Source organism: Sturnira hondurensis, unplaced genomic scaffold, assembly GCF_014824575.4.
Source record: "Sturnira hondurensis isolate 20B ecotype Veracruz unplaced genomic scaffold, ASM1482457v3 Scaffold0003213, whole genome shotgun sequence".
Classification (NCBI taxonomy): Eukaryota; Metazoa; Chordata; class Mammalia; order Chiroptera; family Phyllostomidae; genus Sturnira; species Sturnira hondurensis.
In genome coordinates, this window is record NW_028075844.1 from 1,289,377 (window position 1) to 1,309,104 (window position 19,728).

At 55.7% G+C, this 19,728-nt stretch overlaps 4 protein-coding genes across 5 annotated transcripts in view; 2 read left to right on the forward strand and 2 right to left on the reverse strand.

The window, feature by feature from the left end:
* Positions 1-2,603, reverse strand: part of GCDH (glutaryl-CoA dehydrogenase) — a 12,257-nt gene extending 9,654 nt beyond the window's left edge. The window contains exon 1 of the mRNA XM_037041867.1: positions 2,522-2,603. The gene's annotated coding sequence lies outside the window, so the exon portion shown is untranslated. The remainder of the gene's footprint in view (positions 1-2,521) is intronic.
* Positions 940-4,864, forward strand: KLF1 (KLF transcription factor 1). Its single transcript, XM_037041868.1, has 3 exons — positions 940-1,131; positions 1,760-2,585; positions 4,218-4,864. Exons 1-3 carry the CDS (start codon positions 1,045-1,047, stop codon positions 4,391-4,393), a joined length of 1,089 nt encoding a protein of 362 aa, XP_036897763.1. The 5' UTR covers positions 940-1,044; the 3' UTR covers positions 4,394-4,864.
* A 656-nt stretch (positions 4,865-5,520) lies between these two features.
* On the forward strand, positions 5,521-8,207 carry DNASE2 (deoxyribonuclease 2, lysosomal). The gene is made up of 6 exons (XM_037041875.1): positions 5,521-5,862; positions 5,972-6,149; positions 6,247-6,325; positions 6,592-6,747; positions 6,836-7,033; positions 7,673-8,207. Exons 1-6 carry the CDS (start codon positions 5,768-5,770, stop codon positions 8,038-8,040), a joined length of 1,074 nt encoding a protein of 357 aa, XP_036897770.1. The 5' UTR covers positions 5,521-5,767; the 3' UTR covers positions 8,041-8,207.
* A 225-nt stretch (positions 8,208-8,432) lies between these two features.
* MAST1 (microtubule associated serine/threonine kinase 1) overlaps positions 8,433-19,728 on the reverse strand; it is a 28,037-nt gene continuing 16,741 nt past the window's right edge. Inside the window, exons 11-26 of one of the 2 annotated variants that reach the window (XM_037041874.1) lie at positions 18,269-18,354; positions 17,971-18,179; positions 15,596-15,734; positions 15,348-15,480; positions 15,046-15,211; positions 14,863-14,964; positions 14,486-14,608; positions 13,864-13,973; positions 12,985-13,163; positions 12,660-12,907; positions 12,153-12,359; positions 11,722-11,951; positions 11,321-11,443; positions 11,073-11,209; positions 9,854-10,041; positions 8,433-9,754 (exon numbers count right to left, since the gene is read on the reverse strand). In XM_037041874.1, the coding sequence (XP_036897769.1) occupies positions 8,514-9,754; positions 9,854-10,041; positions 11,073-11,209; positions 11,321-11,443; positions 11,722-11,951; positions 12,153-12,359; positions 12,660-12,907; positions 12,985-13,163; positions 13,864-13,973; positions 14,486-14,608; positions 14,863-14,964; positions 15,046-15,211; positions 15,348-15,480; positions 15,596-15,734; positions 17,971-18,179; positions 18,269-18,354 (3,621 nt within the window). In that variant the 3' untranslated portion in view covers positions 8,433-8,513. Of the gene's footprint in view, positions 9,755-9,853; positions 10,042-11,072; positions 11,210-11,320; positions 11,444-11,721; positions 11,952-12,152; positions 12,360-12,659; positions 12,911-12,984; positions 13,164-13,863; positions 13,974-14,485; positions 14,609-14,862; positions 14,965-15,045; positions 15,212-15,347; positions 15,481-15,595; positions 15,735-17,970; positions 18,180-18,268; positions 18,355-19,728 lie in introns of both variants that reach the window. The other variant, XM_037041872.1, reaches the window with a different exon arrangement.

The following is a 19,728-nucleotide window of genomic DNA, read 5'->3' on the forward strand; positions in this document are numbered from 1 at the left end:
GTTGCATATAGTATATGTGTATGTGTGAACTATATGTGTGTGCTGTGTGTCCATGTTGCCCCCACCCTGGGCTCTCAGGGCACCACAGTGGAGGACCCTGGTGCAGCAACTTGGGTCCCACCTCCATGTGGGTCAGGAGTCAGGCAGCAGCAAGGTCCAGGGAGGGCTAGTGTGGGTCTCCTGCAGTTCGGGTACTTCCTCTAGTTCAATCCACTGGTTCCACTCCATCCAGGTGATGGGGCCAACTTCTCCCAAGACCCAGCTGCAGTGGCAACTGGCCTCAACCTTCACAAAGCCCCACTCCCTGCAGTCCCCCCGGGGGTCCATGGTGGACAGCGGAGGCTGATTAGCAGGGGTCCTTCCTGCCACTGGGGTCCGACCCTGAGAGTTCATAACCCTGGTAATTTCAAGCCAACCTAAATTGAAGCCCCAGCTTCTAGGCCCGCCACTCACCAGAAACAGAACTTTAGCTGCTCTGGGCCCCCACCTGATAGCAGCCTCCAGTGTCTGGGGTGTCTGATAACGCTTGGCCTGGCAGGGAGCTTGTGCCAAGTCCCGCCATCAGCATGGTTGTTTCTGGGGTTTTTGAGGGGGGCTAGGAGAACTGTTTCTGTTTTCGGGGGTAAGGGCCCCAGTTGAGGGAGAAGGAGATCTAGAAGCCCCTTCTCAGAATCCCCATTCTGTCACCTATTCTCCAGGTGGGTAATTTAGAGGAGGCCCAAGTCTCTCCTTCTTTGGGAAGCCAGTGCTTCACTTTATCCAACACCTGAACCCCCAAATCACTGAGCCTCCAGCCCCCAAACAATTTGCTGGCTTTTGGATACAGGGTCAGTCTCCAAGGCTCTACCCCAAACAGGCCAAGGCAAGATCTGTTCCCCAGAAATGGTGACCTCCCCCTCCCCGCCTTGCCTGACCCTTATCAGGGGCTGCAGCCAATCAGCTGAGGACAAAGAGGAGCCCTCCACGGGGCCATTGGAGCCTCAGAACCCACGAGGCCACAGAGGGAGAGGAGGCCTGAGGCCCTTGGGTGGGCACCAGCCAGCCATGGCCACAGCTGACACCACCTTGCCGTCCATCAGTACGCTGACCGCCCTAGGCCCCTTTCCAGACACACCAGAAGACTTCCTCAAGGTGAGGCCAGGCAGGGTCTAGGTGGCTGGCTGGGTCTGTGGCTGCAGTCACAGAGCTTAGGGATCAGGTCTGCACCTAGCCCAGGAATCCAAAGGCCTGGCCTGACCTGGAGGTCCTCAGCCTGGTCCAGGGGTCTGAACGTGGTCTAAAGGCCCATTTCTGTCACAGAAAACTGAGGCTCAAAGCTGAACACCATGGGGGGGGGGTCTAGGCTGAGTGAGAACCCCAGGAAGGTAACAAGAGGAAGAGCAAATGTTTCTAGGGGACTTCCAAGAATTAATCTTGGGAGTTAATCTTGTTGGGGGACTGGGAAGGACTTGGAGTTTCTGGGGAGAAACTGAGGCAAGGCTGTTCACCCACACCCCCTGCCTTCCATTCTTGGCTTTGCCACCCCTTCCCCCATGCCTGAGTTCGGCTCAAGATAATGTAAGTCTTATCTTCTGTTGCCAGCCAGACCCTATCAACCTCTGTCCTTGCAGCTGTGGAGGGGAGGTTGGGGGACAGAGGGCATTGTAAGGGACTGGGACAGACAGACATCACAGACAAGCAAAAAGACCCCTTTCGGGAGCTTCTGTGCAGGGTACCCTGGTGACCACGGAAGCCTCACGCTCCCGGCTCTCTCCCGCAGTGGTGGCGCTTTGAGGAGGTGCAGGGCTTGGGCCCGGGTCCCCCAGACCCCACCCGGCCGCTCCCCCATGTGAGGCCCAAGTTGGAGGACGCGCCTGGGGAGAAAGAGGATGACGATAGGGACGCGGCCCCTGCCTGGGACCTGGATCTCTTCTTCACCAACCTGCCGGGCCCAGAGCCGAGCGGTGTGCTTCAGACCTGCGCTCTGGCACCGGGCGAAGGGCCCGGGACGCAATTCCCATCGCAGCCAGCGATCCTAGGTGCGCACGGGGGAGGCCCGGGGCTGGTGGCTGGGCTCTTAGGTCCCGAGGAGCACCCGGGCTGGGCGCGCCCGGCCCCACGAGCCCCAGCACCTGACTCCTTCGTGAGCCCAGCCCTGGTCCCGACCCCTGAGCCCAAGGCGCTGCCGCTGCAGCAGGTGTACCCGGGGCCCGGTGCGAGCTCCTCCGGCAGCTACTTTCCGAGGACCGGGCTTTCAGTGCCTGCGGGGCCTGGCTCCCCCTTCGGGCTGCTGTCCGGGTACCCAGCACTGTACCCGGCCCAGCAGTACCAAGGTCACTTCCAGCTCTTTCGCGGGCTCCCAGCGCCTGCATCCAACCCCGCCACTTCCCCCTCCTTCCTGGATTGTCTGGGACCCGGAACATCGGGTGCAGGACTCGGGGTAACTGCAGGAGATTCAAGAGAAACCGCGGAGACCGCGTCATCCAAGCGCAGCCGGCGCTCCTGGGCCCGAAGGAGGCAGGCGGCGCACACGTGCACGCACCCGGGCTGCGGCAAAAGCTACACCAAGAGCTCACACCTGAAGGCGCATCTACGAACGCACACAGGTGAGGCAGAGGGGCTCCAGCTCGGAGGCAGGAACTCAGGAAGAGAGGGGAACCCGGGAGCCCAAAAGGAGAGCAAGGGGCGGGGCTAGAGGCGAAGGCGGGCCCCGGGGACGATCCGTAAAGACAGAGGGGTGGGGCTAAACAGAAGATCAGAGAGAGGGGCGGGACAGAAGCAGCTAGGCGAGGACCTGGACCCAGAGGATGGGTTAGGGAACAGGTACCAATGTGGGAGGCGAGTGGAGGCAGCAAGGAACTGGGAAATGTGACGGGGAAGACCTGGGCCTGGGCTGAGTAGCAGAAAGCCTAGCAATCGGTGTAGGGGGCGGGGCTCGAGGAGGGACTGCAGGGAGGGGGCAAGCTAGGCAAGCCCGGGACCCACTCTGCAAGTGGGGAGCAGAGTTAAGGGCTCAGGGACCGGAGCCAGGAATGTATAGAGTAGGTTATTTGCATAGAGGCGGAGCCAAACTGTAAGGGCCAAGTCTGGAGCGCAGGAGGGAAGATATGGGGACATAACCAGTTTTATGTGCCCAGATGCAGAGTTGGTTCCAGGAAGTAAGGGGAAATCACTTGAAAAGCGAGAAGACTGGGCACAAGAAAAGCCGGGTTTCAAGGAGAGGAAGACCGAGGCGGGGCGTGGAATGGAGCTGGGGAGAAGGAAGACTGAGGCCTATGATTTAGAGCAGGGATTTTCAAGCTTTTTCATCTTATGGAAGAAAGCTTTTAGAATACTAAAATTCCGTGGCACCCCCAAAAATATATATAGTTTTGCGGATCAAAAATAGGTATAACTTGGATTGATTTACACAATAATAATAACCCACCCTTTTTGCTTCAAAATGACTTTTAAAAAAATCAGGTACCCATACTTTTAAGGATCTCTGGTACCAAGAATTAACCTATCAGACATAAGCTTACTATGCCACCAATAAGATGCAACTCCACTATATGACCTGCATATTTATGGTTCAAGACAGGGTATTCACCCTGAACGGCTATTGCTGTTTTGGTGGTTGTCATTTTTTTCTTTTGTATTTGACAATCTAAGGGAAAAGAAGTCAGTGTCCCTAACTAAAATACTCAGGTATCGCATCTTTTAAAAATTCTTGCAGCACACCAGTTGAAAATCGCTGCTTTAGGGGTCGGCATGAAGGTGGGGTCAGGTGTAGCAGGAGAAGAGCGTAATCACAGCAGGCAGGGCCTAGGATACCAGGTGGATTTGGGGGTTGTAAGGATCAAGGCGAGGGGCAGGGTTGGGCAGCAGCTGGAGGGTCCCCTGGAACCACAGGGGACAGGGCGAAGGGACGAGGGTCGGACGCCTTTCGGATGCAGGGGCATGGTACCAGGGCACAGAGAGCGGGCCAGTGGTGTAGGGTATGTAATTTAGGCCCAGGAAACGAAAACAAGCATGGCGTCAAATGCCAAGTACAGAACCAGAAGGGTGGAGGCCACGTAGGGCGGGACCTGGGTGCACTCCCCTGAGAGTGAGCGCCTCCTTAAACTTCGCACTTGAGGCTCCTCACTTGCCTCACCCTAGTGCCCGTCAAGTCTGAGCAAGGGAGTGCGACCGATGCAGAGGCGGCCCGGGAGCGGGGTGGGGCGGCCAATGGCACTCACAGCTTCCTCGCCTCCCAGGGGAGAAGCCTTATGCCTGCACATGGGACGGCTGCGGCTGGCGGTTCGCGCGCTCGGACGAGCTGACCCGCCACTACCGGAAACACACCGGACAGCGCCCCTTCCGCTGCCAGCTCTGTCCTCGCGCTTTTTCGCGCTCCGATCACCTGGCCTTGCACATGAAGCGTCACCTTTGAGCCACCCCCACGCCCCCTGCCTCTGCCATTTGGACGTTCTCAGGGACTGGGGACGGAACAACAGAGGGTCCGCGTAGGGTGGTTTTTCCCTCGAATGGACCCTCGCCCGACAAGCGGCCCTACAGACCTCCTGAAAGACCAAGAGCTGGCCCACAGACAGACCTGGGGCAGCCTCCGACGACGGAAGCTCCCACACGTCCCCAGCCACAGGGAGCCACACAGAGATTTAGGGTCAAGCAGGCCCAGAGAGACAGACCTCCAAATAAATGGACTCAGCTGGACCCTCAAACCAGCTCACAGGCGGCCCTGGACAGTGGGAAGGGGTTACGCTGTGGGGCTTCTCAGAGACACTGGGTTGAGAAGGGGGCTTGACACGGAAACTTCTGAAGCTCCGCAGAGTGGCTGTGAATGGTTATGGGTCCTGTAACAATAACAATGCTCCTCCTGGATAAAGCTTCATCTGTGGCATGACTTTTGTGAGTTTTGGGTGCTGAAAGATGGGAGAAAGCTGTAACTCCAGAGGCGATTTGAAGGGTGGGTGGCTTATACCCTCACACTCATCAACTAAACTTCATGGAGCCTCCCTTGGGTACTACAGGCCTTGCTGCCCCTTCTCCCTTACTCCAGAATCAGGCTACACCCTCCTTGCCTTCTACCTTGAACCTCAGGGACATTCACAGGTGTCGTCTCTCTCCATTTAAGAGCCCTCAGCCCAGCCCCAGAAACACAGCACTCTCCTCTGTGCCATGGTCCAAAGTGACCCCTTGGCTACCTCAGGGGGCGATCGGGGAAACATGCAGAATAAAAAGGGAGAGGACAAGAAGCACAAATACCCTTTAAGAGAGCAAAAGTCCCGAGTCGGACCTCGGGGAAAACTGGAGAGAAAAAAATCCAAATTTGCATCTCACCCAGAATCGGGTGGAAGAGCAGGGTCCGGCGGGAAAGTGGATTAGGATTAGCCGGAATCTGAAGAGACAGAGGCGGAGCCTAGCGGAGGGACAGAGCGGTGATTGGAGAGGAGACGGAGGCGGGACAAGGGGAACTGCTGGGCCAAGAAAGGGAGTGGTCTGGGTCCAGTCAGAGGGTGGAGCTTATCAGGGGTCTAATCCACTGGAAGTAGGAAGCAACCCTAGGCGGGTCCGATGAGGGCGGTACCTACGGGGAGTGACTGCCCCAAAGAAAGCCTGGTGCCCGGAAGACTCCAGATAGTCTTTTCAAATCTCTGCTTCTTACCTCGGAGGCGGAGTTTCCATGGGGTCCCGCCCTAGGGTCCTAAAAGGGTTTGGGGAAATGAAAGTCACCAGGGATCCGGCTTGACTCAACTCGTGACCTAGCGCTCCTCGGTCCCGACACTGATTCCTTTTCTCCAGCCCCATGGCCACATTGAGCCCGCTGCTTCTGGCCGCCCTTCTATGGGTTCCTGCAGGCACCCTGAGCTGCTACGGTGACTCGGGGCTGCCTGTGGACTGGTGAGTGCGCGGGCGCTGCATCCCCCGGCGCCGGACTGGGGATTGCTTTGCTCCTGGGAAAAGCTTTAGCTTCTCCTTGCTCCATTTCTGTCCATTCCCCAACCTCCAGGTTCGTCGTCTACAAGCTGCCGGCCCTCAGCGGGCCGGTGGGTGGGGCTCAAGCGGGGTTGCAGTACAATTACTTGGATGAGGGCTCAGGAGGCTGGCGCGACGGCGCGAGGTCCATCGACAGCTTAGAGGGAGCTGTAGGCCGCACCTTGCTGCCGCTGTACAGGAACACCAGCCAGGTGAAGGGGTGGAGGTGCCGGCAGAACCTGGGGTGGGACTCTGGGGAGGGCCGGGCCTGGGGGAACAACTTCACATTGCGCTGTCCATCCCCCCCAGTTAGCCTATCTACTTTACAATGACCAACCACCTGCTGACTACAGGACCAAGAACACTTCTAGCCGGGGGCACACGAAGGGTGAGTCTGAAATTGGAGGCTGAGGAAGAGCCCTGGTTTCCTTTTGCATTTTCCCCAGCTAACTAACTCCTGACCTGCAGGGGTGGGAAGGGAGCTCCTCACCTTTTATAAATATTATCCTTTCTCTGGACTGTGGGGATGGTGGGCTGTGGAAAGAATTCAGCAGTTGTCCAGACACTGCCCACACCCTCTCCAAGCTCCCTGCAAAGTGAGGATGTGTGTTGGGGATGCCCTGAGCAGCTCCCTGATCCAGACTTTGGATTCAGGTGTGCTACTTCTGGACGAAGAAGGGGGCTTCTGGCTGGTCCACAGCGTTCCTGGTTTTCCCACAAGTACTGCATACCGTTGGCCTTCTCAGGCCCAAAAATATGGGCAGACCCTGCTCTGCGTGTCTTTTTCCTTCGACCAGTTCTCAAAGATTGGTAAGTGAGGACAAGGAGGCAGGGTGATTCTGATTCCCAGGCCAGACTGTGGAACTGTCCTTCATTTTCTCCTCCTCTTGCCCTCCAGGCAGACAGCTGAGCTACACCTACCCCCAGGTGTATGACTACAAGCTGGAAGGGGTCTTCATCAAGAAACTACCAGACCTGAAGGAAGCGGTCGAGGGCCACCATGTTCACCAGGAACCCTGGAACAGCAGTGTAACACTCACATCGAAGGCAGGGGCCACCTTCCAGAGCTTTGCCAAATTTGGAAAGTTTGGAGATGGTGAGCCCCGAGGGAGGTCACCATCCTCCCTTTGGAGGTCCTGGGTTAAAGAAGTCTTTCTCTGCAGAGGTAGTGTCAGGTGTGCCCGTGGCTGAAGGCAGGTCAGAGATAGGAACTTGAACACTTTCAGAGCCATAAACACACAAGAGGTAGACAGACAACCAAAAGACCTGGGTTCAGCTACTGTGGCATGACTGGTACCATGCCCCTGCATCCTAAAGGTGTCCGACCCTCGTCCCTTGGCCCTGTCCCCTGTGGTTCAGCCCTGCCTTTGCTCCAGGGGCCCCTCCAGCTGCTGCCCAACCCTGCCCCTTGCCTTGATCCTTCCAGCCCCCAAATCCACCTGGTATCCCAGGCCCTGCCTGCTGTAATTACGCTGTCCTCCTGCTACACTGGCTTCTGGTCATATGGTGCATAATTTAACTGGACTTTCAGTTTACCCACCTGAAGCAGTGGATGTACTCATATCTACCGTACAGGGTTGTTGTGAGTGAGGTGATGCATATCAAGTATTTAGCAAAAGCTGTTAGTGCTAAATCTGGTATTCCTCAGGAAGTTGAGCTCAGAGCAGGGCAGCAGCCTAGGGATTCCTTAGCACTGACCCGGACCCTGTCCATGCCCTCTTTCTACCCTTTGCAGACCTGTACTCTGGCTGGCTGGCAGAAGCCCTTGGCAGCAACTTGCAGGTCCAGTTCTGGCAACACTCTGGTGGCATCCTGCCCTCCAACTGCTCCGGGGCCCGGCAAGTGCTTGACGTGACCTGGGTTGCTTTCCCTGGGCCAGCTGGGCCCACCTTCGGTACCACACAAGACCACTCCAAGTGGTGTGTAGCCCCAGAAGGGCCCTGGGCCTGTGTGGGTGACATGAATCGAAACTCTGGAGAGATGCATCGAGGTGGGGGCACAGTGTGTACCCAACTGCCTGCCTTCTGGAAGGCCTTCCAGCCTCTGGTGAAGGCCTGGGAGCCCTGTGGGGAAGAGAGCAGTACCTATCTCCGGAACATATAGGAATTAAGGTTTAGGGGCCAACTTGGACATCCATTTAAATACCAGTTTAGTCTGTTCCTAATTGTGTGACTTTAATTATGTGCCTCAACCGTGACTCAGTCTACTTATTTGCAAAATAGGAACTACAACACCTAACTCAGGATTTGTGAGGAATAAAAGGAAACTGGCTGTTAACTTTTTTTTTTCAGGCAGGCACTGGGCCTCAGAGCAGCATTGCAGCTTGAGGGTCTGGGGGCCGCTGGCTCATGGGGGGACCACAAGGGAAGGTCCACATAAGACTCACCTCCCCTCTCTATGGTAACTAGGACTGGAGATCTGCCATCCAACAAGCAGACAGGCAAGGGGGCTGAAACCTTGCCTTGCCAGGGGAGGAGGGGCAAGCCCCAGAAAGCTCACGTAGCATGGACACACTTTATTTATATGTGTACATATGTATAGTCGGCTGTACAGTGCAGGGCCAGTGGCCCTCTCCGCTATGGGCCAGGGGGTGTGGGGCAGGATGCCCTTTTGGTCAGGTCTGCTGGGGGCACAGCTTCAGCAGTGTACCTGGGAGTCAGCCCCACCTCAGGTTTGGTAGCTGGGACAAGAAGGGGAGCAGGTGAGGCTGGGGGCCCTGTGCTGCTTGGTGCACTCTTCGCAGGGGCTAGAGAAGAGATCTGGGGGTCCGGGCTGAGCTTGGGGGAGGTGGGCTTGGAGCGAGGCCCACTCAGCGTGGTCCGCTCCTGGACCACCTCCAGCACCCAGCGTTCTGGGTCTCGGGGGGCCTCTGGTGGGGTAGGCGCTAGGGATGTGGGTCCCTGCAACCCTTTAGAGTCCGAGACTGAAGGCTGAGGCACCTGCGCCTTGGCCCCAGGCCGCTCAGGCTCTACGACAATGGGCACTGGGGGCGTGCCCACCTCACCGGAGCTGCTGCGCCGGCCAGTTTCATGTTCTTGTACCGGGCTCAGTGTGGCCTTGGCGACGGTCCTGGCTGCCCCGCCCACGCCATCCTCGGTCTGCACGCTCTGGTGCCGAGTGCCGCTGGCGTCCCGTTCCAGGGTCCGGCCCCCTGGAGTCGTTGTACGGGCCTGGGTGCAGCCTTCCGCACCACCAGGGGATTCCTCTTTACTGGGGAGGGCGCCCTCAGGAAGCAGCGGGTCCACACCCAGGCTGAGGGGCGATTCCTGGCGGCCCAGGCGACGAACTGCGACTTGCCGGGTCACACCAGGCCCCTCGACAGGGGGCGTTTCGCCATCAGACTCTGCCAAGCTATGCAACGCCAGCTCACCATGGAAGTCCTTACGGAAATCAGGGTGGCCCACCTCGAGGCTATGTTTGCGCAGCGTGCCCTTCTTGTCCGCCCCAAGCGAGGCTCCCAGCTTCTCTGCGGACTGCACGCGCTTCAGGAGCGGCGAGCGTGGGGGTTCCGCACTCTTGGGACGCGGGCGCACCACCGGTGGCGACGAGTGCAGCTTGGCCGGGAAGCTCTGCGTTGTGTGCGAGCTGCCTACCGTGTGGCCAGGCAGCGGTGGTGGGGATGCCTGCGTGGGGGATGGCGTGTGTGCCAACGGCGACAGTGGGATGTTGCCAGCTGACTTGCATCGCGCGGAGCGGTACTGGCGGTGCAGTTTCGGTGACAGGCCGTGCAGCGTGCTGGGCCGGATGTGGTGAGATGCAGACGATGCCGGCGAGTTAGGAGTACTCGAGGCTGGCGAGCTGCTTTGGGATGAGGCACCTGTGGGTAGGGCAGAGGGGGTGTTGCACACCGCAAAAACCTCCAGGGGACCCGTCCTTTGTCACTCAGTGCTTGGCCCAGCATAGGCAGAGAGTTTACCTAGGTAGGCGGAGTCGGGTGTGGAGCGGTAGCTGTGGGTGGGTGAGCGGGCTGGTAGCCCGTGGGTGGGTGAGCCTGGGAGGCTGTCACTGGACGACAGAGAACGGTTCAGCGAAGACAAGGAGCGGCTAGTATGCAGCAAATTCGACTGCTTCGTGATCTTGCGGAAGAGGGAGCTGCGCTTCTTGCTGGGGGACAAGGAGAGGGCCACCTACCTGAGACCAGACTCCACCTCTCAAGCTCCTCCCACTTCAGCCCCTGGGACCACCCACTCCTCTGGCCTCTCCCTCTCCAGCTATAGCTATATCCCACCAATCAAAACCAGAAGAACCCTGGCTGGCTTGGCTCAGTGGATTGAGTACCAGACTGGGAACTAAAGGATAGCCGGTTCGATTCCTAGTCAGGACACATGCCTGGGTTGTGGGCCAGCTCCCTGGTCTGGGGCACACCAGAGGCAACCACACATTGATGTTTCTTGCCTTCTCTTTCTCCTTCTCTTCCCCTTTCTCTACACAGCTATGGTTCACTTGGCTCCTCCCACCTTAGGCCCCATCCTAGAGACACCACTCAAAGCAAAACCAACATTTTCTGGCCCCACCTGAGAGGTGCCCAAGACACCTCTCTAACTCCACCCTCCAGCTACATCCCACCTATCAGGGGTGGAAGGGGGGGAGAAGTTCACTGACTCAATTCAATCTGGCTCCTCTTACTTAAATTCCCACTGACAATTTGTCCAGGCCAAACCCACTGATCAAAACAGAACACTCTCCTGGCCCCACCTACCTCTCCTAGCTTCTCCTACGGATAAGAAAAGAAATTTCAATTTGCATGATGTTGCCTGGCTTGCTCATTCCAGATAGAAATCCCTTCTCCTGGGCTTTCCTAGTCATCTAAACACACCCAACAGGACAAGACCACCTGCTGAACTGTGCCGTCTCTAATCCATATCTTCTGGCCCTGACCACCTGCCCAAGACACTCCCACAATGCTTTTCTTCCAGCCCAGGAACCTGGCACAGCTTCCTTTCCTAGTTCCTTCCATTTTCCCAGCTCCTCCTCCTTTGTCCTCTTGTTTTCACTCTTTCCTTGGTGACCTCCCACTTCCTTCTCCTGTTCTCACCCGTGGCCCTCCTATCTTAACGCTTCCACTGTTCAAAAACTGGAGTATGATCGGTTGCCTGCAGTGTAGAGCCCCACCCACCGCACTTGGCCCCGCCCACCTCTCCTGGCCCTCCTTAGCTGAGGGTCTCCTGTTCCTCCGAGCCATTTTGGCCTTGTAGCTGCTGCGCCTTGCAGGGCCAATGCGAATGGAGGTATTTTCGAAGGGTGTTGTGGTCACTGCCACCTTGTTGCCACTCTGGGGGAAGAAGGGAGGCAAATGCTCTGTTGGAGGCTGTTCAGGAAGCTCCAGCTCTCAGGACCTCCCCTCCCTTCCCTCTCCCCAGTGTGCTCCCTCCCTTGCACTCACCTTAAGGATCAGCTCTACCACCTCAGGATGTACCATACCATGCACAGGCTCCCCGTTCACGTGGGTGATGAGGTCTCCGGCACAGAGCCCTGCCTCCTGGGCTGGGCCCCCCTCCTCCACGTGCTGGGGACCGGGCACCACACAGGCAGGGTTAACAGGATCAGTAATGAGGAAGCTCTCTACCCTTATGTGCCAGGCACCTAGCACTAGTAATTATTCTTCCCAGTTTACAACTAAAGAAACTGAAGCTCAGAGGGGGAAAGGGCACTTCAGGTCACAGGAGTCCCACCTAGGCTGCCTGGATCCAGATTGAGCTGTCGCTCACCCCTGGGGATTAGGGAGAGGGGCTTTTTTCCCCCATCCCTCAGCTCGGAACACAGACCCACCCATGCGTGGCTCACCCAGACAATGTGGTGGACACTGTAGACATCCGAGTCACCCATGTAGACGCGAATGGCTCGCAGTGTAAAGCCATACTTCTTGCCAGAGCGTTGGATGGTAATAGGGGAGCGGAGCCCACTGACAGCTGGTGAGTAGTCCCGGCTGGGTGAGGAGTCCCTCGAGGATGGGTTGGAGGAGAGTGATCGTGGAGACATGGGGCTGGCCAGGGGTGAGCTTCCATGGGGGTCCACTGCAGACACAGAACCAGGGCCAGAGGTCAGTCACAGGTCTCCCTGTACTGCTCCTCCCTCCTTCCTAGTCAAAGTCCCCGGTCTCTCATTGGTCCATCTCAGTGCCAATCGCTATGGACAGTAAAAATGTAGCGTTTTCATTGGCCTGTCCTAACACAAATGAGGACAGCCCCTCCTTTGCCAAGCGGGGCCTGCATCACCTGCAGGAATCATGACAGACAAGGCAGTGGCCGAGGCTGACTTGATGACTTTGCCCCCGGTTCGAGAAGGCCGCTTCTCCACCGCGGGGTCCCCTGACAGCTGCTGATGCCGTGCCCGTCGCAGAACCAGGTCATTAGTGGCCCTGGGGCCTGATGAGTCCCCATCCTTCGAAGGTGGGCACAGGTCGCCTGGGCGGGGTCGGTCAGCTGCAACAGAGCACGTGGGTTAGGAGTCAGTCCAAGGTCACAGACTTTTTGCATATGTTCACTCTGCCTGGAATGCTTTTCCCACTCCTCGCTCTTGTTCAAATGTGAGTTTCCTGAGAGCAAGTAACATGCATCTGGCACAGCTCCTGGTACAGAGAGGTGCTCACACACGTTTGCTGACTGATCAGGGACTGGAGTGTATCAAATATGTGCAATCTTGCATAAACAGTACCAGTCTCACGGAATGCTCAATATATGGCTACTGGGGAACTAGAGAAGACGGTGGGAGGGGGCACTCACTGGCTTCGGAGTCGCCGGCACTGGCGGTGCCATCTTCTCGAGCTACCTCTTTGGGGATCCGCGCATCCAGTGACCCTGGGGGGTCCGAGCTGGGCCGCGGAGGCCTGCGAAGCCGGGCCTCATCCTCATCCTCTTGGGGGGCGCTGAAGCGGCTGGGCTCCAGAAGTGCCGAGAAACGGCGACGAGCACCCAACGGAGGACTGGCCTCCCCCTCCAGGAAGCTGGCCTCTGAGGCTGAGAAGCGCTTGCTGCTGAAAGGGGGCGTGGTCAGAGGCGACACGCTCCTTCATCCCCGCTCCCCAAATATAGCCTTGCCCCTGCTCACATCTCTGGGGAGCCCCCTCTCCAGCTCTTCTCGCGCAGGGTCAGGCTACCCAGGCCCTCCCGCTTGCCGGCCACCTTCTCCTCTAGACCCTTGGCGCTCGGCTCCCGCTTGCTGCCCCCCGCCGCCGCCACGGGGGTCTTGGGCTCATGCTGAGACAGCTGCTCCATACTGCTATAAACCTGAAAGGGAGGGTGAGTGGTGACGGGAGGCAAGTCCGGCCCCCAGGTTCTGCCTTCGCTCCAGAACAAATCGGCTTCCCTCTACGGAACACGCTCCGCCCACCCAAGGCTGGGCATCGCCCAACTCCTAATTGTCCCGCAACCAACTACATTTCTTCAGCTCAGAAGCCACCCCACACAATTAGGCCTTGCCCTACTCTAGCCCTTATCCATATCTTGAATTTGCCCTTTCCTGACCACCTTCCCAGGCTCCACGCAATCACATGTACCCCAAGCCGGGCTTTGAATCCCACTACATGCTGCTCCTCAAAGCGAGACTTGGTGCACACCTGCCCCGCCCCCACTGCTCATCCTCTCCACCCCAAGGTCCCGACCCCGACTCATCTAGGCCTAGCTCCGCCTCACTGTTGAGTCCGCATTACCACAACTGCCCAGATTCTTAGATTCCGCCCAATGCCAAAGGCCCTCCCATATACCCTCAGGCCCTATCACTCCCGGAATCCTGCTCCTCAGTAACTTCCCCAGCCTGAGACTTCTGGCCTGGGACCCGAATTCCCCCAGCCTCTTCAGCCTCTCCCCCTTCTGGCCCGCCTCCACCCCCCTCTGGTAGACAAAGATCCTCCCTCGCCCAGGCCCCACCTCCCGACCTTGCCTAGCCCCGCTGGGGTCCAGCCCCACGCCTAGCCCAGCCTTGGCTCACTTTGCTGAAGCGCGGGGAGCAGGAGGAAAACTGGCGGATCTCCACAGGCTCCTCCTCCGTCGTGTCATCCTCATCATAGGAGTTCACGTGGTGATACCTATCTGAGCGGGCTGGGGGGCAGGGGGGGCTGTGACCAAGGACAAGGGTCCACTCCGCAGATCGCACCCTCACAGGAATCGAGTCCTAGTTCATGCCAGGGCTGCAGGGCCTGCCACGCCCCTGTTCCAATCTAGGGTCTGATTCAGGCCCCTGTGGCCATGCTGGGTTCCCGCCCAGCTTGCAGAGGCTCCCTTCAGACCCGCCTCCAGAGGCCCCATTTCTTTGGCACTCTCCACCGTGGCTCCACCTCGGGCCAGCCCATGCCTCTGCTTTAGTTTTGGGTCCTAGCACCCTAGCACCCTAACCTAAGCCCAACTCCAGAACTCACCGCTGTCCTGGCCCCACCTCTGCCCAACCTCCTTTCATCTACCAACTTCTCAGACTGAGTCCCACTACAATGCCAGGCCACTCTCCCTCCATCCCTCTCCTCTGTCTGAGAGGCTGGTCTCTGAGCCAGTTGGGCTCCAGCCCAGGACCTGCCCAGTGCCCCTGTCACCAAAATCCACCCCCTCTCCCAGCTCACTGTCGAAGTAGCTGGTGTCATCCTCGGACTCCAGGTGGGGGATGAACTCCGCCTTCTGCCTCAGCAGTCCCGTCCAGTCCAGGTCTCGGAAGAAACTGTGCTGCTTTACCTCAAAGGCACCCCCTGCGGAGCAAAGGGTGGATGGGGGCTAGGAGGGAATTCCAGTGGCAGATGATGGCCAGCTCAGGAACCCAGGCACCCACCCCTCTCTTCTACCCCTGGGGCCACAGAATCCAGAGTCCAGCCCTCAGCTTCTCCCACTCAAGTTCTAACCAGGCTTGACCCTGCTTAGTTTCTGAGATCAGGCGAGATCGGGTGCTTTCAGGGTGGTATGGCTGTAGACTGCTTTCAGCTTCTCTATACAGCAGACCCCTTACCTGCCCCAAGCCGGACCAGGGGGTTGGTCTGCAGGAGGCTGGATATTAGGAGCTGGGCATCTGTGGGCAGGGCCTCATCTCCTTCCGGCCACAGGATGTCATCTGCAGAGCTGGGGGTCACTTTTGGAGTCCAGACCCTGGGTCAGCCCATGTCCCCCACCTGCCCACCTAAGAGGCACGCACCACTGATGACCTGTCCGAATAGCTCTTCAGGTGTGTCTCCAAAGAAGGGCACGCAGCCCACCAGGAACTCGTAGAGAATGATGCCCATGGCCCACCAGTCCACCGGCTTGCCGTAGCCCTGGCGCAGGATGACCTCGGGCGCGATGTACTCTGGGGTCCCACACACCTGGGAGCAGGCCGTCAGCCTGCACCCTGGCCACAGGAGGGGCCTCAAGGGGGAGTTGCACCCTTCACCACACCCTGGGCCCCACGGTCCTGCTGGATAACTCTCCCCACCACGACCCCCACACCTGCACACACACCTGTTTGTCCAAGAATTCCCGGGCATCCTTCTCAATGTGGCCTTCATACAGGTTAGTGGTGAGGCTCATGAGCCCCATTTTGGAGAGGCCAAAATCTGTGAGCTTGATGTGGCCCATGGAAGTGATGAGGAGGCTGCAGACACAAGCACAGATCTCAGAGGCAAGGCCTGCCCACTTCCCTCCTGGCCCTTCTACATCAGTACCTCCAGAGAGGTATGGAGGGGGTGATCGGAAAGGTCAGGACTCACTTGTCAGGCTTGAGATCACGGTGCACAATGCCGTAGTTGTGCAAGTACTCGAGCGCCAGCACTGTCTCGGCAAAGTACATGCGGGCCATCTCCACAGGCAGCGCCCCAATGTTCTTCAGCAGGGTGGCACAGTCCCCCCCTGTGTGTGAAGGAGTAGGCCCATGTAAAGGAGGAGGCACCCCTGCCCCACAGTTGAGACCTCAACATGCACTACGGCACCAAGTCCTCGCCTCACATTGCCTGTATTTTATAGCTAAGGAAAGCTGAGGCACAGACAGGGGCCTCCCTCTCCTCAGGTCGCACAGGGAATGCCCTCTACCAGGCTCCTCTCATCCTCTTAACCACCCTCAAAAGTTGGTCTGATCCGACTCAGAGGTTTGGATCATGCAGGGAGTTGATGGTGAAGATGAGGTTTGGTGGGTACCAAAGGCTGCCTGCTTATTAAATGAGTCTGGAAGGCACTGGCTGGTGTAGCTCGGTGGATTGAGTGCGGGCCTGAGAACTACAGGGTGCCCCGGGTTCAACTCCCAATCAGGGTACATGGGTACCCGGGTTGCAGGCCAGGTCCCCGGTGGGGGCAGCATGTGAAAGGCAAGCATACATTGACGTTTCTCTCCCTCTCTTTCACCCTCCCTTCCCGCCTATAAAAATAAGAAAAAATCTTTTAAATTTTTAATTGAAAAAATTGGTCTGGAAGTACTGCCCTTGATCTCCTGGAGTCTGAATCTTGAGAGTCTGGGCCTTAAAATGTAGATTTCCGGCTCCCACCAGGTTCGCTGTGATGGTTAGGCTCCCCCAATACGCATCCCTCCTTTTTCTTAAAAGGGCCAGATTTACTTCCAAGGGCAGCAGCTAACCCCAGTTGCTCAACCCTTTGACTTATCACTTATTTTTTCACATAGATTGCTGAGCTAGCAGGATGCCAGTGTGGACCCGCTGGATGGCAATGTCACTACATCAAGGCCTGTGTAAGTATACTTTTGATTCACTCACACTGGATGGCTACTGTGGTGTTGGCTGTCATTTTTTAATTCAACAATCTAAGGAAAAAGAGATGAGTGCCCCTGACTAAATACTGAAGCGTTATACATGTTTTAACTGTTCTTGCAGCACACCGGTTGAAAATCGCTGCCTTGAAATCCAGGTGCCTCCTCACTTAAGAGACTTCGTGCTTGGGTTCCCTCTTCCAGGTGCAGTGCAGGCCTCAGAGAGGCCCCCTTACCCTCTACACCTCGATGGTCTCCTTGAGCCTTAAGGTGACCATTCTTACTAATACGAAACAACCTGATCACCTGTGGCTTACTTTGCTTATTGATTGTCTGTCTACCCAGAATACAACCTCCATGAGGGAGAGGTGTGCCTGCCTAGTCCCCACGGGGCAACCAGTGCCTAGCACAGCCTGTGGCATGAGGGAGGCAATGGGGAGATATCTGTTGAATGAATGGATGGTTGACTAAGGTTTAGGGGTGGCATAGCTGTAGCCCCATGAGATCATGTGTGTGTCCTAATAACCATAGCGTGCTTGTGTTTGGGCGATGATGTGTTAACATTTGGATCAATATAAGTGTGGATGTATGGATAAACAGATGGAAAATTTATGCATTGGTGGTTGGATGGATGGGTAGATGGATGGTAAATAGATAAACTGATGGATGAATTGTGGATGAATGACAGAGATAGCTAGATGAGGTGGCTGCCAGAACGGAGGTTCAGATGAATGAATAAAAATACAGATAGTAAATGCATGGGTGGATGGAGGGATGGATAATGGATTAACACAGATATCGGTATTGGTAGATGGACAGATGGTGAGTAAGTAGGTGGGTGAATAAATTGATGAGTGAATGAATGGTTAGATGTATAAAGAGATGGATGAGAGAAAAATAGATGTGCAATGCAGAGTGAACTCTAATAAAAACTATGGACTTCACTTAACAACATATCAATATTGGTTCAAAAATTATAACAAATGTACTCTATTAATGCAAGATGTAAATGATAGGGAAGACCTGGGGGGAAGGGGTAGGTATGTAGGAACTGAATGTACTTTCCAATCAGTCTTTCTATAAACCTAAAACTACTCTAAAAATGAAGTCTATTAATTTTTTTATAATAGATGCATACTGGATAAACAGATGGAAGGATGGAAAAACATGGATTAACAAATGAACAGGTGGAAGGGTGGAGGTATCTATATTGGATGAAATGAAAACAGACAGATAAACTAATAGATGGCTGGATAGAAATAAGCAGATGAAATAGATGACCAATGACTGGATGGGTAAATAGGCGGACAGTCAACACTGGGGTTGGGCAGGCCGCCCTCACCAGCATGCATCCCCCCATCTTCTCTGCAGCCCCGCAGGCAGCCACACCTTCCACGTACTCCATGACCATGCAGAGGTGGCGCCGGGTCTCAAAGGAGCAGAACATGCTGACCACAAAGGGGTTCTCGGCGAAGGTGAGGATGTCACGCTCCACGAAGGCCTGCTGGATCTGGTTGCGCAGGATCAGGTTCTGCTTGTTGATCTTCTTCATCGCGAAGCGCTGGCGAGTGTCCCGGTGCCGCACCAGGTAGACAGCGCTGCAGGGGGAGGGAGCGAGGACCGGCCATCACCTCCGAGACACCCGGCCTCCGCTACCCTCCCCCCGCCAGAGCCCCGGGTGGCTCACCCGTAGGCACCATTGCTTATGAGCTTGATGGTATCAAAGTCATTCTCTCCAGGTGGTTTCTTAGCCTTTGTGGTGCTGCTGCGGCCCTGCAGAGGAAAGACGGAGACCACCACCATCATCATGATGAGATTGGGACTCTTGTTATTCCATTTTACCTGTGGGGAAACTGAGGCACAGAGTGGGTGTGTCCTTCACCCAAATGCCTCACTGAGGAAGTAACAAAGTCAGGATTTGAACCCAATACTGTCTGACTCCAAAGCCATATTCCTAACCTCTTTACATTAGGAATGACGCCTATGAAATAATGACCCTCATATATAAAGAACTCTCAAAAATCAATAATAAAAAGCCTAACAACAAAAATAGGCCAGATATGTGAAGTAAGAGTAGAGCTCTTAAACACATGAAAAGATGCTCAACCTCACATATCATGATGGAAGGGCAAATTAAAAGAACCCAAGATACCATATTAACTTAGCAGATTGGGGGGGGAAACCCACAGAGTAAAGCTGTGGGAAAACAGGTACTTTTATACCTTGCTGTTGGGAGTATAAACTGGTACAAGCCCCATGGAAGATACTTTGATGTATATCACAATTACAAATGCACATTCTCTTTGACCCAGCAACTTCACTTTTGAACTAACCCTACAGATAGGATGGCACATGTGAAAATGATGTATGTACTATGTGCCCTGACTGGTGTGGCTCAGTGGGTTGAGCATCATCCCATGAACCGAAAGGTCACAGGTTTGATTCCTGGTCAGGGCACATGCCCAGGTTGTAGGCCAGGTCCCCGGTTGGGGGCTGGGCTTGTGTGAGAGGCAGCCGATCTATGTTTCTTTCACACATTGATGTTTCTCTCCTTCTCTTTCTCCCTCCCTTCCCCTCTCTCTAAAAATAAATTAAAAAAATAAAATCTTTTTTTTGGTTAATATTTTATTTATTTATTTTTAGAGAGAGGGAACGGGAAGGAGAAAGAGTGGGAAAGAAACATCAATGTGTGGTTGCCTCTCATTGGCCTGCAACCCAGGCATGTGCCCTGACTGGGAATCGAACCAGCAACCCTTTGCTTCACAGGCCCGTGCTCAATCCACTGAGCTATACCAGCCAGGGCAAAAAAAATAAAATCTTTAAAAAGAGAACAATGAGATATGAACTACCTCACGCACTGCAAATCTTAGAAACAATCAACACGTGCATCTATAGGAAATCAGTCAAATAAACATATGAGGGGGGTCTGGAGGAAGGAATATTGTGCCCTTGTTAAAAAGAATGAGGAATCTATCAGCGTATCGATTCAGAAAGTTCTCCCAAGTATTTTATTAAGTGGGGGGACGAAAGCGATAATATGTACTTTTATGTAAAACAAAGGCGGTGAAACAGAACTAGGTCATCTTACCTGGCGTTGCTCAGCAGCACATGCACTAACAATATTGACATAGGGCAGTAAAGGACATG

Coding starts and splice junctions, on each gene's coding strand:
- KLF1 (XM_037041868.1), top strand. CDS start 1,045: ATGGCCACAGCTGACACCACCTTGCCGTCCATCAGTACGCTGACCGCC. Junction 1,132..1,759: donor CACCAGAAGACTTCCTCAAG/GTGAGGCCAGGC, acceptor TCTCTCCCGCAG/TGGTGGCGCTTTGAGGAGGT. Junction 2,586..4,217: donor GCATCTACGAACGCACACAG/GTGAGGCAGAGG, acceptor CTCGCCTCCCAG/GGGAGAAGCCTTATGCCTGC.
- DNASE2 (XM_037041875.1), top strand. CDS start 5,768: ATGGCCACATTGAGCCCGCTGCTTCTGGCCGCCCTTCTATGGGTTCCT. Junction 6,150..6,246: donor TGTACAGGAACACCAGCCAG/GTGAAGGGGTGG, acceptor CATCCCCCCCAG/TTAGCCTATCTACTTTACAA. Junction 6,748..6,835: donor CGACCAGTTCTCAAAGATTG/GTAAGTGAGGAC, acceptor CTTGCCCTCCAG/GCAGACAGCTGAGCTACACC.